At 38.8% G+C, this 19,229-nt stretch overlaps 1 protein-coding gene across 1 annotated transcript; it reads right to left on the bottom strand.

The window, feature by feature from the left end:
• Positions 1 to 2,614: 2,614 nt before the first annotated feature.
• Positions 2,615 to 19,227, bottom strand: LOC111874031. Its single transcript, XM_023869155.2, has 3 exons — positions 19,126 to 19,227; positions 10,292 to 10,432; positions 2,615 to 4,532 (listed from the first exon to the last, which is right to left on the bottom strand). Exons 1-3 carry the CDS (start codon positions 19,150 to 19,152, stop codon positions 4,398 to 4,400), a joined length of 303 nt encoding a protein of 100 aa, XP_023724923.1. The 5' UTR covers positions 19,153 to 19,227; the 3' UTR covers positions 2,615 to 4,397.
• Between the last annotated feature and the right edge of the window lie 2 nt (positions 19,228 to 19,229).

The following is a 19,229-nucleotide window of genomic DNA, read 5'->3' as shown; positions in this document are numbered from 1 at the left end:
GGATGCCGCAGACAGCTCGCAAGCAGCAGTATCCAGAGGCTGTGCGGCATCCAGCTCTCACGTACAACCGCCCACCACCCAGCAGCTAACAGACTCGTGGAATGCTTCCACCAGACACTGAAGGCAGCCATCATGTGCCACGCGGACTAACAGTGGACTGAGGTGCTTCCCCTGGTTCTCCTAGGAATCCACACTGCATTCAAGGAGGTCCTGCAAGCATCGGTAGCTGAGCTCATGTACAGCGAGCCCTCAAGCATCCCCGGCGAGCTACTAACTCCAGCTACCGACCCTGTGGATCCAGCGCACTTCACCACAGCTCCGCCAGCACATGGCCCGCCTCCAGCCAGTCCCAGCAGCACGCCACGCCTCCCCAACTACTTTCGTGGACAGTTCCCTACAAGAACTACATGCTCAGGGCGCCACATCCATTTCCCCACTCTCCTGAACTTATGAGCATAATTCTCGCGAGAAGGGGAGTGATGTGGGAACATCCCACAAACTTTCCGAAGTGGTTGTCTATTGGAGTATCGACAAATCCCATACCCACATGTTCAGTAAGTAGACTTGCTGTTGCTTTGCTGATAAATTTTCCAATGCCTGTACTTGAAGTCTGTTCACAATGTGTACTTTATCCAAACAGTATTCTAATTGATATTGCTTTCAGGCTTCATATTACCACCATCCTGGAGCAACAGATGCTTGAGAATATTAAAGATAAAGGTACAGCAGACATGACAGGGAAGCTATTGATTTGGACAGTGTGGCATATTTATCCATCAGAAGAAAAGTGGTTTTGCACTTGCTACCAGTATGAACTGAGTTGAAGCATACATTGACCTTGTATTTAAGTACATGCTAGAAAGACATGGTCAGAGTACTTCCTGTAGGTATGAAAGAAGTAAATTAATAATGCCATGAATTATATATTTCTGCTGGGAACTTCATGTTAGATTCTGAAAGAATTTGTTTCAGGGACCACCAGGTAATTGAAGATTAATTGGAAACTGGATTTTAAATATTATTTGCACTAACGTCATTTTCAAGTCTGAAGATGACTACTTTATGATTGTTCACAAAGACTTATGGTCGAATATTGTATTCTCAGTCTGTCAGTGAAGAATATAGGCCTAGGGTCTTGTATCCTAGAGCCATACAGAAATGTGCTACAGGACATACATATTAGCACCATGTGACATATTATCAGAAAGAAACAAATATTCCAGAAATTCATGCATTGAAAACATTTTTTGGACAAGCTTAAGGTAATATAACCAAACAGAACTACAGGGAGTGAGACAACTCAGTGCAAGATTTTATATGCAAGATCGATTGGCATTGGATGCAGACTGCATCATGTACAGGGACATGGAGCTGTCCATTACATGGTGCAAGTTGTTAGAACTTGGATAACCAAATCAATTGAAATATCTCATATGGCCTTGGGTGGCAAGGGTTAACCTAAATAGCCACAGTGACTTCCTCAGTGCTTTTGGGCTACTGTTGATGATTGCTGACTGTTTCAGAAGTACCTATTTGAACATAAGGTGCATCAGGGTGGAAAATAATGGCATGTGTATAACACACTTTTGAGTGTAAATAATAACTTCAATAGACAGCCTTACAGAAGTGGAGTTCCTGTATGTTAAAAATAGAATTTAGTAACTATCTAATGATGACAGTGATCTTTGTCACTATCTGTTTTTGACACCCTGAAAGCTGTTTTAAACACAGTATAGGTTATGTTTTATAGTTTGATGAAATCGGTCCAAATTAGTATAAGTGACAGTTGGAAATAAATTTAGAATTCTTTTGTGTTTTCATTCCTTTGTATCTTCATTCTTCCATATCCCTTTCTCATCTCTTTAATTTTTATGTTTGATTATCATTACTTTCCCACTTTATCTCAATCATCCCCTTCCTACATGAGCCAAGATAGTGCAGTTGGTATGGCAACTGGCTACAGGCTGGAAGACTGAGAGGTTGGAGTTTAGTGCCAGTAGGGTCAAGAATTTTCTGTTCTTCACGTTATCCAGACCAGTCCTGGGGCCCAACCTGTCTCCTATCCAATGGGAACCAGGGGTAAAGTGGCTGGGGCGTGAAGCTGACCACTCATCTCCAACTATTGTCAAAGACAAGAAAATGTGGATCTATATATCCACTACCCCATACACCTTCATGACATAGTGCTTAGTTTGCTAAGCACAGGGACAACTTTACCTTTTCTGCTTCCATACTGTTGACTATGTTCCTATATTTCATTTTATTCAGATGAAATGTGGTAAATATTATGATGGATCCTTTGCTTTTGGTTTCCTTGGAAGCAGCATGAGAATGACCTAACAAACACTGCCCAGCAGAGGCAAATTACATAATGATTATGCAGGGAAGGTAAGAGATATTGTGTGTGTGTTAAGATAAGTGGAGGAGATGAGAACTGAGAAGTGCAAATTTACATCCTGCCCTATCATGGGGGAGAAACATGAACAGAGCTCCTTTACCACTTTGAAATATGTTATCTGTTTATATTAAATGACATCCGAATTTGATTTATGGACTAATCATTTGAACACACGTGAGGAATATAGAGAAGGGAACTTTTAGGTAGCATTATTATTCTTCATTCTTTTAATTTTATTGTGAAATCACAGCCCTCGGTTTACAGATATTACAGATGTAATAACAATATTAAAAACACGATTCTCAACCTCCAACTATGGTTATTTGCTTTTGTAGAAAAAGAAATCACAGCTAGGGTTCTGGGAACCCCTTTTCATTACAGATAGGATAGTTCCACTGCATCTCCTTCAAATATATAGAATATTAAAATTTGTGTTCAGAAATTCCACAGTATAAGATGACTAAAAGAAACTAATACTAGGAATTAAATTTAGTCTTGAAAGTAATATGCACTTTATACAAAAAGTAGAGATCATGTTAATTCATACAGTTAGAAAGTGTTCATATTTCCATGTCTCTGCCATTAAGTGTTATTACCAGATTAATTATTGTGCACTGTAACCTTAATAGTTAATATCACATTTTTAACTATCAATCTCCGTTAAATCACCACAATTGAGGTATATGTGATAGCTACTACAAGTTATTCAAGAGCAACTGTCTGAATGGAGATCATGAATATGACAGGTTGGGAATCGCTGTGGCAAAATATACACATTATTAAAGTACAAGTACAGTGCTTATATGGTTACCATGTTCACCAAAATATAACGCAGGGATACTTTTCATCCCAATTGCCCTATATTCAGAATACATTGGCTACTGAGATCTTTTATAAGAAAACATACTGACTGGTAGACTTAGTCAACATACAGTATGTATCACAAGAAACATAACAAGACTAAAGAGCTTGTGCATTTTGTTTCAACATTTGTAAACATTAATTATGAACAAATTATATTTATTATTAATAGCATTTTATTCTTTGGTTTCTATGCAGGTCATAGTTTAGATCCCAGTGAAATCTAAAGTTTTTGCACATTTAAGATAAATGTGCAACATATATTTGGACTTCCAAATAAACTGAAATATTTAAATGAAAATATTCAATATTTTAATTATGGTGACTGCTAAACATATTTATATTCAAGCTAGTAACAGAGCATTGTTATTAACATTATTTGATGCTCTTCAAGTTATTTATGGAAGACTGATTAGAGTACAATTCTTATATCTAATTACTTCAAACTGATAACAGAAATCTATGTAATTATTAAATCATTTTTAAAGTCTGTAAAGAATTTCATATTTACATCTCATGATACATAATCAAATAGACAAAATCTTGTCCCTAATGACATTATACATAGTGGAATGAAGACAGATCTTGCAAAAAGAGTTTTCAATTACATGAGTCCAGAGGAATATTGAGAGGGGAGAATCACAGGTCCAGATCCTGCAGTATTTGGAATAACATGAAGAAAGCAATTGCTGAATTAGAAAAGGACAATAACAAAAGGAACTCAAACCTCTTGTTGGTATCATAGTGTGAGTTTGGAACAGGCTTTTCACTTAATTCTGAATTGGTGAATAAATAATTCTTGGATCGGATATTTGAGAGTGTTCTGAGATGTTTCCTTTTAGTATTTGCACCTACAGTGTAAGTCATGTTAGTATTTGTTGTTTAAGGGACAAATTTGGATGGAAACTTAAGTAATTCACATTTGTTTCAGTCACCTGAAATTCAAAAGGTGCAATTTGGAATGTCAGTAGCTTAATGTACTCATATGAAGTAGATTATGTTACTCTTCATCTCTCAATGTGGAAGATATAGGAAGTACTCACACATTACCTTTGTGTTTACAATCAAATGGTTAAACTGTCTTCATTAATAACTTAAAAGAGAGCTCTAAATCTTGTGTGCTTTACTGCCACCTATCTCACAGACGGATGCCAAAGTTGAGGTAAGACTCACACCATTCCCTCACAGTCTCTTTCTTGTCACAGCACAGGGGGTATAATGTGATCGACTTGGTTGACTTTGCACACCTCTGACACAATGTCTCTGTATCGTTCTGTAAAGCATGAAAATCAACTTTGTTTCTCACTACTGCATTCAGGAACACATTATAGACAAGAAAAGTTTGGTCAGTTTGAATACACCAAGATCATATAGAACCTAGTGGAATTACAAAAATACCTCCTAAAGGAAGAAGAAACATTGGAACTTCCAAGAGAAGATAGGCATATAGTGCACAGAACAGGTTAATAATCTGTACATTCAGTAAGAAAGTTTTCTTTCTATAATTTAAAGCCTGTTAATTTTTTGTAAGATCACTAAATATATTAGGGATTTTGTGTAGCCAAAAAGCTTAAATAAAATAAAACTCAGTTGGATATTCTGGTAGAAATAGGTCAACACCAACATGTTTTATGTAGAACAAAGGTAACAGATTTGGTTGGATATTAGCTACTTAATCACGTGATAGTGCAGATATATGAAAGGAACCTCAAATAGATATGAATATAAATAATTAACATAATTAGATGGTAAGAACATTTAGGATGAATGGAAAATTCCTGGCCTACAGGAATATTCTATAACTGTGTATTCACGCAAGGTGAAGAGAGACCGAGGACATGTGAACATGATGCAGAATCCTGCTTTTATAGTTTTATACTTATATTTTTTAAATGTTACTTTTTCATTCTGATTCATTCATTCATTCATTTATTGTATATTCCATAAATCCATATACATAGATATAGAACCAGTCACATAGTTAATGTAGTACAATACAATTATAAATATATATGTACAGCTTATAATCATTATAATAGATAAAAAACGTGTTAAATTTACAGTCTTACATCACTATTCATAAAATTATGCAATATTAAAATTGTTTATGCTATTATCCTTATTTCTAGGCAAATTTGTTACTAAAGAATTCATCACATGTACAAAAAGAGTTTTGCAATAAAAATGTTGTCAACTGAATTTTAAAATTTTTCAAGTCATTAGACATAGATTTGATTTCTGGTGGCAAATGATTAAAGATCTTTACCCCCATGTAACATATTCCTTTTTGGAATTGTGATACTTTATATAACTGCTATTAAGAATCCATTTGGAACCAATATAAGCGAAGTAGCATAGTACTGAGGACAGAACAATATATTTTTAATGCTTGTAATTTTTTGTATTAATATTTGGTATATTTCCATATTTCTCCAGTTTTTAATTCCTCCAGACCCACCACTCATTGTTTGGTCATAAATATGTTGCATTAAAGCTTATTAAATGTGAAAAATTACAAATATAGCAGAGGTCCGAAATTCTTTGGTTAGGTTTGATAGCATTCGGTAATTTGGAACTATGCATAGGCTTTTTGATTTCGAGTAATGATACACACAATGGTTAGGCACTGCAATCCATGACCAAAGTACCGATCCATAAAATCATATTACAGCATTGGCTACCATCTGCTGGTCAGAAAGAAAACCACATGAACAATTGCAAATCAGTCTCATTACTAATTATTGCAATGTAACTTGTGGGCAGACAAACCTGTGGATGCTTAGTGAATTATGTGAATTCTCGTCTGGCATAACCTATTTTACTACTGTCAATACGGGTGTGTACTCTTTAACTGAATTTTCACTAGAAGTAATTTTACTGAAGGTGAATTTGAATTCTTCGCTCGCTCGAACGCTGGGATCGTGGGTTCGAATCCCACTCAAGGCATGAATGTCTGTGTGTGTTTATTCTGTGTGTAGGTAGCGGCCTTGCGACTGGCTGATCCCCCGTCCAAGGAGTCCTACCGACTGTTTACAGGATTAAGAAACTGAAAAAGCGGTCAGGGTCCAACAGGAGGGATGTAAAGCCATAGATAGAAAAAAAATTGAGGTTTTGACGGCAGCAATTATGACGAGTACACTTTTCTGGGTTGTAACACCTTGTAAGTCGGAGGGAGCCCAACCTTACGAAAAAACAGACCGCCACCATATTTAGGGTTGAAGCAATGAAAATACGTTTCCTCTGAAAAGAACATTCCTCAGAACCCAGACAAATATGAACGTACATGTGCAATTATTTTGTAAAATATAGGTTTATTGATAGGTAAATAAATTCAAATGTGGATTTTATATTAGACTGAGATGTGTTCATTATACATGTTTCCCGTCATTGCAATAGTAAAAAATGAAAAATACCAAATGAATTATCCGATACTTGCATTCCGATATCGAATAAATATGCGATAGTACGAGTCATTCGACAGTGTCCATCAGTATCATATGGGGCATTACACATAATAAAGTCAAATGAATACTTATTGAACTTTAACTAGCATTTTCTAAAGTTTCAATGGGAATATATCGTATGCTGTCTTTATCAGAACATGTTTCGAACTCACAATTCGAAGCAACAGACTAATGAAACAAAGTCTGATGATGAGAAAATAAAAGATCTTAGTTTTTGTTCGTATTTCGCAATGGATAGACTAGGAAGCCGCGAGTTACGCCTACGAATTTACTTCACCGGTTTCAATTACTTTTAGTATTATTTTGGTCACGCCAGAAGTTGCTGAATTAATTTAATTTTGATTAATATCGATCCATCATCATAAATTTTTTAAACTTTAATAAGTTTTATAAAACTTCTGTATTCATACGAAACGATATGTACATAACATAAAATATAGATCTCATAATATCTACATATGCTCTATTTAAATACTTTTGAAAAGACACAAACAAACTTCGCTCAATATTTCATGCAGTGTTGAAACTGGCCATGGATACCTCCGTCTAAAAATGTGACAGCAGATTTAGTAAATTAATTGAAAGCTTACAGTAGGCTAGTGTGAATACATGCAATTGTATTTTTTATTGGACTTGTCTGGCAAAGTTTCTGTTGAGATATATCTTTCCTGAATTTCTATATGTACAGAGGTTACGTGGATCAGGTCATGCAGGCTCCAAAGTTCAGCCCAGACAACATTAATGTGTAACAGCAATTAATTTAATTTACATGGCGTCATCATATCACGTTTCAGTCTCGTGCATTGTGTTAAATGATCTCGTATGCTCATGTTGTTGAAAGAACAGCTTTATGAAGAACACAGTCAGACGAAATCTCCATAGTTATCCATTTTAGATGGTTTGGAAATCGTTAAATGTTTCTTCACAGTCTATTGTATTATAGGATTTCGTCTCTTATAACAGTAATTCGCGAAAATAATATTACTTTCTCTACTACAACGGAATCGAAATCTTCAAATTAAAGAATGGACATGATTCAAAGTCACTTCACATCCTAACAAATTATTGATTGACCTGATTTAATATTATCATCTCACCTACACCTGAACTGAAACGTTCATCACATTTCATTTTGTCCAAATGAGCTACATTAAAAAAGAAGCTATCCCTGTAACAGACCGTGGTGGCCCATACGATTGTGAGACGTCGAGGCTCCCGCATTTCCTATACAGTCAGCTCACAGATGGCGGTAAGGTTGTCAGCCTTACGCGCCGGTCGACCGCCCTTTACCCCCAGGAAGATTCCTGATACTCATTTCTGTTAGCGGCAGAGTCGACCCCAGGGCCATAATATAACTCAAAATTGTAATACCACCAATGACAATCACCAGATGAGCAAATCAAGAACTTCAGCCCATGATGACAAATTACCCTAACATTTCTTCGAGAGCTGTACAGATAATAAAGATGATCTAGTTACGTTCTACAATTATACTTGGACTTCCCGCTGATTTTAGGTACATATTCCACATACCGACAAAATTTTAATCTTTCATAAAATATTCCAATCCTCGGTATCTTACTCTTTCAAAAACTGCACAAGGGAACTGGGAAGTAGGTCTGCCACATAAATTCAGAACTGATACGGAAATTCTATGATAGCTACATACGTACATTATGCTGCATTTAAGGAGAAATGAGCAATGATTTCATTATCACGATCAGGAACATACGTACGTGTGTCTGGGTGAGGTAATAGCTTTAGGATTATAAACATTTGGCGATGGAAGGGAAAACATGCATATCAGTAAATCAATTTTTGGGCATGCGGTAGCGTAGTTGGTTGAGGCACTATGCTACAAGCCGGAAGGTCGCAGGATCGATTCCCGATGAGGTGGATTTTTTCAATTGACCTAATACTTCCAGCCACCCTATGGCCCTGGGGTCGACTCAGCCTTTAACAGAAATTAGTACTAGGAATATTCGTGGGGGTAAAGGGCGGCCGGCGCGTAAGGCTGGCAACCTCACCGCCATCTATGAGCCGATTGTCTAGAAAATGTAGGAACCTCAACATCTCACAACCCTATAGGCCCCCACGGCCTGTTACAGGGATACCTTTACTTTACTTACTTTACTTTTAGAGTTTTCAAAAACGCCCTCAAAATTGATTCTTCGAAATCCTTCAGGTTTCTGTGTCTATCTTAATCTGTACAGACTGTATGTGGAGTGTTCTACGGTTATCTAGATCAGACTGCACATTGCACTCTCTAATTGTTTTGGTTGTATGCTAAAAATATCATGTTTATACTGCTGATTTCTTTACGTGTTTTTGCTAATTGGAAAAAATGTTGTTTAAACATTGAATTAATGACTCAACAGACCAGTATTAACGTTCAATGAGCAATAAGTTGCTTTTCAGCAGCTGCGGCCTCTACAGCACACTATCCAAAGATACATGATTCTTTAGTCATTTTCAGTATTAATCCAGCTGTTGGATTGTACAGCAATGAATGGTGAGTAGGTATGGATTTGGAAGGAAGCGGTCGTGCAATTTCCCTAGAGACTCTGAGGAAAATCGCCCAATAGATCAATCGCAGTGGTCGGTAGCCTGGGCGAATTTGAAGCCCGACATCTCACCTCAGACAGGGCCAGCCCCTTACTGACACACCAGTGTTCTCTTATTCGAAACCAGGTGACCAGCGGTTAACCATGTGAGGCTGGGACCGCACGAGCGCACGAAGTACGTCCGTTGCAATGAACGTACTTTATGACGGACGTTGCTGAGGACACCACACAGTTGCAGAATGCGGTGCGTAGTTTTTTGTCTGCAATGGAGCCAGAAGAAAGCGTAACATTCGCCTCTCTTATTTATTTCTACAACGGACGTCACGACGTTCGTTACAACGGACGCATTTTGTGCGCTCGTGTGGCCCCATCCTGAATGGTCAATGTAAGGTAAAGCTATCCCTGTAACAGGCCTTGAAGGCCCATACGGTTGTGAGACTTCTAGTTTCCCACATATTCGCTAGACAAGCGGCTCACAGACGGCGGTAAGGTTGTCAGCTTTAAGCGCCGGCCGCCCTTTACCCCCCGCCCCCGGAAGATTCCTTGTACTCATTTCTGTTAGAGGCTGAGTCGACCCCAGGGACATAGTGCGGCTGGAAGGATTAGGTCAGTTAAAAATCCACTTCATAGGGAATCGAACCCGCTACCTTCCGGCTTGTAACATAGTGCCTCAACCAATTACTTCAATGTTGTGTACACGTCCTGTCTCACATATTACACAGGAATAAAGTCTGAACACAGATCTGTCCGGCTGTAACGGCTTTGAATTTCTTTGCGTGTTAAGTGGAAGCCATATTGGACATAGAAATGTCCTTGTCGTTCATATTTTTAATTTTGTTTTATCTATCTTTATTTTGCACTTCTCCCGTTGCTATTAATTGTGTGAAGCCACAACCAGTAACTTGTCATTAAGAAGACGCTGCATTGAAAATGTAGAGGTTCCTACCTACATAAACCTTAGAAGACGCCCAAACAACAGTTGGTAGCAATGGCTTGTTACTTACATCAGAACTGCAACGTGTAGACTTATTCATGTCTTCTTCGGTTATTTCCTTCATGTCCCATACTTGGTAAGTAGGATACCCATCAACACACAGTGATGCCACGACAACTGTCAATGCGACAATCAGGCCACAGGTGCCGGCCTGCGAACAGAAAGAAATGTTTGCTTCAAAAATCTCTCTGAATAACGTAAATATCCCTGTGCTTTTTTAATTAAGCACTGTTCCATGAAGTCATATGGGGATTTGAGGTATCGCTCAACCATTCTTGACCCCGGCATTAGATGGAGGTGAGTGGTCGGTTTCACGCCATGGCCGCTTTACCCTTGGGGAAATTGTCCCCCCATACCAATTGGGTGGGCCCAGGAGCTGGTCTGGACATTATGGAGAAGAGAAAAATCTTACCCTTGTCAGGAATCGAATACAGGCCGTCCTGCCCGCAGCTCGTCGCTATGGCGACTGCTCCACCCCGGTTCTTTACATATTGTCGCGATTTTAATGACTGTAGACGTAGTTCGGATTGGTAATCGGACTCATTGCACACTCATACACACAACTCGTAATTACAAGCAACTGTAACCGTTTCACTAATTCACACACTTTACAGTTCACTGCAGGACCCACTTAAGTCTTCTCAGCTTGCTGTGTCTTCACCACTCCTCTGGTAACGGCGTCCAACGGCGAATGTTGCCATTCCTCTTGGTTCCCCAACTGTCCCCGTACCTCCGTACCTCAGTTAGCAGCTACTAACAGCAACCGCAGCACCCCTCTAACTCACTCAACATCCAACTCTTCACTAACTCCCAGGCTAGTGGCCCTTTCACACCAACTTCCTACTCGTCTCACTGCCGTCTCAAGACTCTCTTCTAATGGCAGTTATCCCTCGTTAAATAGCCTCGGAAAGGACCTCACAGGGAACATCGCTTCCAACAACATTTCTATCTTGCGTGCGTATCTGTTGCCACCATTACCTAGGAACGGTCGTTGTTTACGGAGCTATTACTTGGCAACGGCTATTGTATAGCTGCTTATTTCGTTGTCGTTGTCTAGCAATGGGTCTACATGCCACAATACATATATTTCAGCAATTACGGAATTTGAATCCTCTATTTTTTTTTTTATAATAATATTGTACTGCTGGATGACGGTAATTCGATTCAGGGGAAGGGCACTGGATATTTCTCTCCTTATCATCACATTAACAACTGCTTTGGGGCATGACCAGCCTCCTATACAATGAGTATACAGTGAAGCTTTGCACCATCCAACCTCATTCCCATTATGACGTGACGATTAGCTAGAGAGATAACTGAAATTTTTATTGGTTTATTTATTGAATCAAAAGAAAAATTGTCGCTTCTTTAGCATGTCATATCTTCACCAAATTATACGTCACGTTTGTAACAATTTGTTGAAGCTGTTCAATTCCAAATACGCTGGAAATTCATGGACCATTTGTCTTAACAACAAAAATAATGACGATGAAGCTTTCCCTCAGAGTCTGATAAGTTATACTTCTTCAAGACTGGATCTCATTAATTCAACACTTTTTCAAACATCGCAAGCTTAATTTATTTTGAACAAAATTCCTTCGAACCAAAAACAATTTTAAGATTTGCAAAGTGTGTATATACTGTGCTGCTATTCTTTTATTTATCTACAAAATTCCCCATATAATATATATAACCAAATATATATATATATATACGAGTGTATATATATATATATATACGAGTGTATATATATATTTGGTTAAAGAGACGATTTCAATGATTTAAAAAAGGTAAAGCTATCCCTGTAACAGGCCGTGGAGACCCATAGGGTTGTGAGACGTCGAGGCTCCCACTGTTTCTCTAGACACTCGAGAACAGATGGCAGTAAGGTTGTCAGACTTATGCGCCGGCCGCCCTTTACCCCCCAGGAAGATTCCTGGTAATCATTTCTGTTAGAGACTGAGTCGACCCCGGGGCCATTGTGCAGCTGGAAGGATTAAGTAAACTGAAAAAATCCACCTCATCAGCACTCGAACCCGCTACCTTCCGGCTTGTAGTATGATGCCTCAACAAACTACGCTACCGCGTGCCACGATCTCAATTATTATGGTTGTCATCCTGGTATAGGTCATTCTCTACAAGAATTCTTTTAGACTAGGGTTAGCATGAAAAGAGATGCTCATGAAAAATTCTAATACTGATTTTATTCCCCTTCTAGAACATATGTACAATGAACACTTTATACTCCCATGGAATTCTCTCCCGTTCTATACCTATCTACATAAACAGCTGACGGGGCTTAGATCTTGTCACGCGAGGAGGCCTGCATTACTTCTTCCAGAATACAGCCACCATCTGAACATTTACGATTTCCATATCCTCAGAAGTCCCCTCCTTCCCTATCTGCAGAACTAAGTTCCGGGTTTCCGTCATTAAAATTTTTAAGCAATAACCGAGACTCGAACAAGTGTCTCGAAATCACTGTGTTCTGGTTAAGACTACAGCATCGTATTTTGGATATGTCGGATCCAGATCTCGACCGGATTTTTAGCTCATCCTCCGTGGTCCTCAGTCCACAAGCGTACTATAGCGATCGAGCGACCGCCGCTTGTCGGCGAAGTTAGTGCCAACATTTGCTGATAGAGAGTGTCGCGTGGTCAGCGCAACGTGTTCCAAGGCCGTTAGTCTCGGATTTCTAGACCGGAGGAACTTTAACTATTAAATTTTATGTTATTTTCTAACGTTCCTAAGTATTCTGTCCCCTATCTCAGTACGTAATCATATAATCTTCATATTCAACTCCAGTAAGTACTTCTATTTATTGTCACTACGGAACACACGAAAACAGTTACAGACAGAAGTTGACAAATCAGTTCGCTTTCTCGGAAGGTGACATCGAGTCTCTATAATTAGTCATGGTCGGTGGATGTATTATAGATTGTTTCGTAACATATTTAGCGATGTTATATTAATCAATAAGGTAAATTTTACGTCAAGGATGTACCACGTTAAGTGAAATATATTGGTGGGTGATTCACAAATTCGGTTGAATAGAATTCTAGAACCATACGAAGAGATCTGCTGGTTTCTGTATTAGCAAATAATTTTAAAACAATTTTTCTGCCTAAAAAAATCACACTTGCGTTGAAGTTTATACGAACACCTTAAGAACTGTGTAAGATTTGAGATTTTCACGGCGGTGACTATGAAAAACGTCGTCTTCTGGGATGTGGCGCCGTGTAGATATTGTGTTAACCGACGTTTCGAAGGAACATATCGCCTCCATCTTCAGGGTATAAGAAGTCCCCGAGCGAGAAGCCGGCCAGCCACCTGCTCACGCTGGTTTTTTGCTCGCAGATTTCTTATATTGGTGAGACCTGGCGGGGACTGAGTTAGCCTGCCAGGTAGCAGCATCGGCCGCAGACTTCAGACAGATTGCCCAAATACGGGTACATTAGCCACCACTCCGAACGAAGTAAAAGGGTGACACAGAGACCATTCCTCTCTAGTCTCCATCCACAAAACATCTTAACGGAAATTAATGAAATTTGGTGCCAGAAGTATACACTGAGAGTTGCGGGTTAAATTCAGTGTTGGTCTCTGTCACTTCACTGTAACTTCTTTTCATAAATCTTAAATATGACTAAACCAAATTAATCGAGAAAGAAATGTTATCTTGGAAACGAAAGATACACAATTTAAAACATTCTTCTCGTTAAGAACCTTAAATGTCTTTAAAATATTTTCTCTATTACATAGGCCTACATTTAACGAAGTATGCCCTCATAGCACCAGTAGGGCCGCGCCATAGCTCAAGCGGTTAGTCGCTGGCTTTCCACCGCGATGGCCCGGGTTCGATCCCGGGTATGGTCAACTGGGATATGTGGTGGACAAAGTGGCGCTGGGGCAGGTTTTCTCCGAGTACTTCGGTTTCCCCTGCCAATCTTCATTCCACCAATCGCTCCACAATCACCCTCACCTATCATCTGGGGCTGGTACAATAGGCCAGAAGTGGCCGCAGTACAAGGGACTTAGTCCCATCCCACTAGCAATAAAAGAAAAATAAAGCGCCAACACATCTTCCGCTGATTATTAATTTTATCAATACTAAAATTTATCACTCTTCGGTGTAATATTTCTGCTGTTTACTGCGAGAAAAATTCATATCACGAAACAGGGTGGTCTAGAGGCAAAGCTGCGAAGTTGTATTCGATAAGTCCCGAGTTAAACTCTCAACCAGGGCTCCAGCTGTCCTGACTGAGCTTCTTTCGTGGTTTTGCTGTGTTTCTCTAGGCAAACTCTTGAATAGTAGCTTCATTAGGTAACGACCACTTCTTTCTCAATTTTTTCCAGTTCATCACTTATCAACCGCCCTATCATCGGACACTGAAAGCGCCATCTAAAGACGTAAGAGAAGAAATCTAAATTGAGATAGATAAAGGTAAAGCTATCCTTGTAACAGGCCGTGGAGGCCCATAGGGTTGTGAGACGTCGAGGCTCCCACATTTTCTAGACAGTTGGCTCAAAGATGGTGGTAAGGTTGTCGGTCTTACGCGCCGGCCGCCCTTTACCCCCAGAAAAATTCCTGATACTCATTTCTGTTAAGGGGCTGAGTCGACTTCAGGGTCATAGTGAGGCTAGAAGGATTAGGTCAATTGAAAAATTCTATCTCATCTGGACTCGAACCTGCAACCTTCCGGCTTGAAGCATAGTGCCTCGACAAACTACGCTACCGCATAAGTGAAAAAAAGAAAACCGCAAAGAAAAGTTTTGAAAGTTTAATATATTTTGAAATGGAGTTACACGCATCTTCCATGTGTTATAACTGGGATTAACGTATTTTTTGTTAAACTATTTTACCGTATTTACGCATGTATAGGCCGCGTGCGTGTATAGGCCGCAGCACAATTTTCAGACAGAAATTATAGAAAAAATAATTTTCTTGGAATATTATTTCAGGAGTAGAAATTATTCCGAAATGAATATGATTAAATGAAGTGTGATTTCGAATATTTCGAATATAAGCCGCACCCCAGTTTTCCTCTTGAATTTTTGGCAAAAAATGTGCGGCCTATACATGCGCAAATACAGTATTTTGGTTCCATTTCCAAAAGGAATTATGTCTCTTAACTTACTTTATACTTAACATGTACATGTAGACATACACTCACTCAGCATATACTTGTACATATGTCTAGTCCTCAGCTTTCTCAGTCACCTATAAGAGAGATGATGGACTGTTTCTTAATCTAAGGCACATGGAGTGATCTCGGCCCTAACGACGTCTCCCTTGGTCCTCGTAACAATTGCCAGTAGTTATATAGCAAAGAACAGAGAGGTAGGAAGTGGTGTACATCTGTGGAGAGCTCGAACTCCAGCGATCAAAGCCTTGCCGCATGAATGTGCCTTATCTTACCGACACTTCTTTACTATTGTACTTTGTATTGTCGTCTTACTGCTCTGCGGAGTGTGACACCTATAGACCTATTGATTTATTTCTGTGTAGATTATGGCAACCTGAAATATTTTGTAACTTCTCTGTGGAGTGATTGCAGTACTTGGCATTACTGTGTTATTGTTCTGCGGAATATAAAGTTTCCCTCCCTGTTCTACTGCTGCTCATCTGTGGATTGTGTTACTAATTGCCTGTAGTTCACGGTACTTCGTGTTTTTACATCGATTGTTTTAACAGTGCATTCATTAACGGAACTATATGTGGTCGGATGATAGGGTGATTGATGAACTGCGAAGCAATTAAGAAAAATGCGGTTGTGGCCTAATCAAAGTACTATCCAGGAATTTGCCTGCAGAGACTGATGAAACCAAGAAACACTTAAACAGGAAAGGCCAAGAATCGAACCGAGAATCTGCAAAATAAAAAGCATGAAGCGTTACCACTAGACCACTCTTTTCAGTGCTTTTAGTTGCCTGTGGATTACGGTACTCTATATCACTGTTACGTATCTGTGGACTGTGGTAATATGAACAGCATTTCTTGTCTGTGCATTGCGAAAATTATGTTATGTATTATTTTGTTACTTCTCAGTGGATTGTATTACTTTATATTATTGTTTTTATCTGTAAATTATGCTACTTATTATCATTACATCGCTTGTCTCTGGATTTTTTTACTTTATATTGTTGTGTTACCGCCGATCAAAATGGCCGCGCGGTCTAAACATGAACTGTCTTTGCTCGTTCGAACTCTATGATCATGGGTTCGAATCCTACTCAAAGCATGGATGTCTGTGTGTGCGTTTATTCTGTGATTGTGCTGTTCTGCGTGTAGGTAACGGTCTTGCGAAGGGCTGATCCCCCGTCCAAGGAGTCCTACCACTGTGCATAGGATCAAGAAACTGAAAAAGTGGTCAAGGTCCAATAGAGGGCTGTAGAGCTTTAATAATAATTGTTGTGTTATTTGTCTGTCGATTATGCTGATGTGTACTGAACTCCACAGGCGAGATTAGACAATGTGGTCAAGGACTGAACTTCACTTTGCGGATGCTGGTAGTAGCTCATCGGGTCCAGTGGTCAAGGTAACTACCATATAAAGCTTTGTTCCTGAGTTTTATTATCTCTTTCTGAAGTTGTTACTACACGTGAAGGATTTAATCGATTCCTATAACTAAATGCTATTTAAAATCATAATTTTGTTCGGAATTCGCTTATGTTACAACTAAAGTAATAATTCTACTTTTTCCACAAACATTCCCTGCACTGCCTGTTCTGTGAAGAACATGCGGTGCATGTTTCCTTCAAATGTGTTCATCTTAGCGAATATAATGGGAATTACTCGCAAGAAATTATACAGTTTAATGAATAACTTATGTCCATAATTTGCATCAATATAAATTCCTGATGGTTGTTAGATTTATCACATGCACAGTGTCGGTTATTTTGAGATTACCGGCTGTTGTCATAACCTATATATTCAGGAACACGCCTCTCATTTTAGAAGTCCATGTTTGATTCTGAACTAAAACAAACCTACAATAACTTCAGTTGCATCATATTAGCAACATATAATGAATAGTTATTTATCTACATGAAAATTCACAAAATTCATTCAGGATTTTTATAACATCCGATATTAAAATCCGATTTTCAAATAGTTTGTACTTTTATTCTTGATCCCAATATGACATACTTTCAGACAACGATTTTGTAATCTCTGACCGCTTTTGTGGTATAGTGGGCAAAGTCCCTGGTTACAGATCCAGAGGTCCGGGTTTGATTCCCGGTGCTACCAGATTTTCTGAGAAGTAGTGTGTCTGGAACGGGGTCCACTCAGCCTCGTGGGGATAATTGAGGAGCTAGTTCAAGAAAATAGCGGCTCCGGTCTATACAACCGAAATTAACGGCCGTGGGGATTCATTGCACTGACCACGTGACACCCTCTACCCTCTAAAGTTGGCACTAAATTCGCCGACAAGGGACGGTCGCTCGGTCGGTATAGTTCGCTTGCGGACTAAAACCACTGAGTTTGTTTTGATTTTTTTGTTTGATTTTGTAATTTCTGGTACACATACCACAGACTTCACTGACAGTGCCTCTGACGAAAAATGGATCTACAGAAGTGGAAATATCTGTAATTTTCACGTTTATTTCAATTATTGGGAGGAGAAGACGAACACCTCGCCGAAATACTGAATAATGAAGTCTGCTTAATACGGCCTGCTATTCGTATGTCGTTTGAAGACACATTTCGTGCAGCATAAATCACAGGAAATTTTGTATTACACGTACATTGCCTTACAGAAGTTCATAAGGGCAGTTACCATTGGCATCACCACAACAGGAATAAAAGTACTAATTCACTCCCACATCAAATTTGTTCCCTTGAGGATGTGTAATATATATTTGACACGAATTTGTTAGACTAATTAAAAACTCATATTCGAAATTTACACAACTAACTACATCGATTTTTCAGTTAATTGCCATAATACGGAAGTTCTAAAATAAACCATACGTCAATAAATATATCACATAATTCGCCCTAGTATAGGTTACGTTTCTTATTGTGGTACGTAATCTCAAATTTTTGCCTTGTCGACACGTTCATAATATTAAATATACAATGTAATTTTTGTGCTAAATGTATAGGCAGGTTTAAGGACTTTCTCTTTACCAGATCTCATCGTCTGTCTTCAATGATTCATTAGTTTTTGCCATCACACAAAAATCTTAATATACCACGTCCACGGTCGCCATGTTGTTGTACCACATTCTACAACAATATGGCTTCAAAGAAGTTTGAAAATCCAAAATTTCATTAAGAAAAAAGTAATTTTCTTTGTATTTCATTACCTGTTCACTATCGGCTCGTTGAAAAATGTTTCAAATATTTGCTGAAGGAGATGTTAGTGTGTTCTGTACTTTAGAAAAAAAAGCGATTGCACTAATCATTGATGATATAATCGACGAAAACTGATTTGAAATTAAGTTAAGTAGAGATCATATGCGACGTATGTGAACTAAAATTATAAGTTCAAACAAATGTTAGTGCAGATCCCGAATACCAAATTTAAATATATTTTTCCGTTTCGTGTCCTAGATTAAACATTCGGACTAGTAGACGGTCGCGGCCACCAGATTATTCCTCCATTTCATATATTGTGTGATGAGAAAGCATAATGTCATAGCATGCGAGCGTGACACAACATTTCCCCCACTGAATTTAAAAAATGTCGTCTGTATTTTTCTCTCTTTCTTTTTGAGCGTACGAGGTAAACGTATAGCTTCTTTAGGCCATGAAAATGACAATCGAACAAAGATGTTCCTTTCTCACAACTCGACAATGTTGAATAAATAAGATACAGTCATATTGTTGTGTGCGCTTACCTTGTGGATCCACTTATCTCCCTGCATGTTGCCCGCGTTGTTGTGGCCGAGTACAGTCCGTTACAGTGTTCATATACTGGCTCCAGGGTCACGTGCACACAAGC

This window comes from Cryptotermes secundus, unplaced genomic scaffold (genome assembly GCF_002891405.2).
Source record: "Cryptotermes secundus unplaced genomic scaffold, Csec_1.0 scaffold1683, whole genome shotgun sequence".
NCBI lineage: Eukaryota > Metazoa > Arthropoda > Insecta > Blattodea > Kalotermitidae > Cryptotermes > Cryptotermes secundus.
Note: the sequence above shows the minus strand (reverse complement) of the source record. Positions and strands in the feature narration are given on the sequence as shown.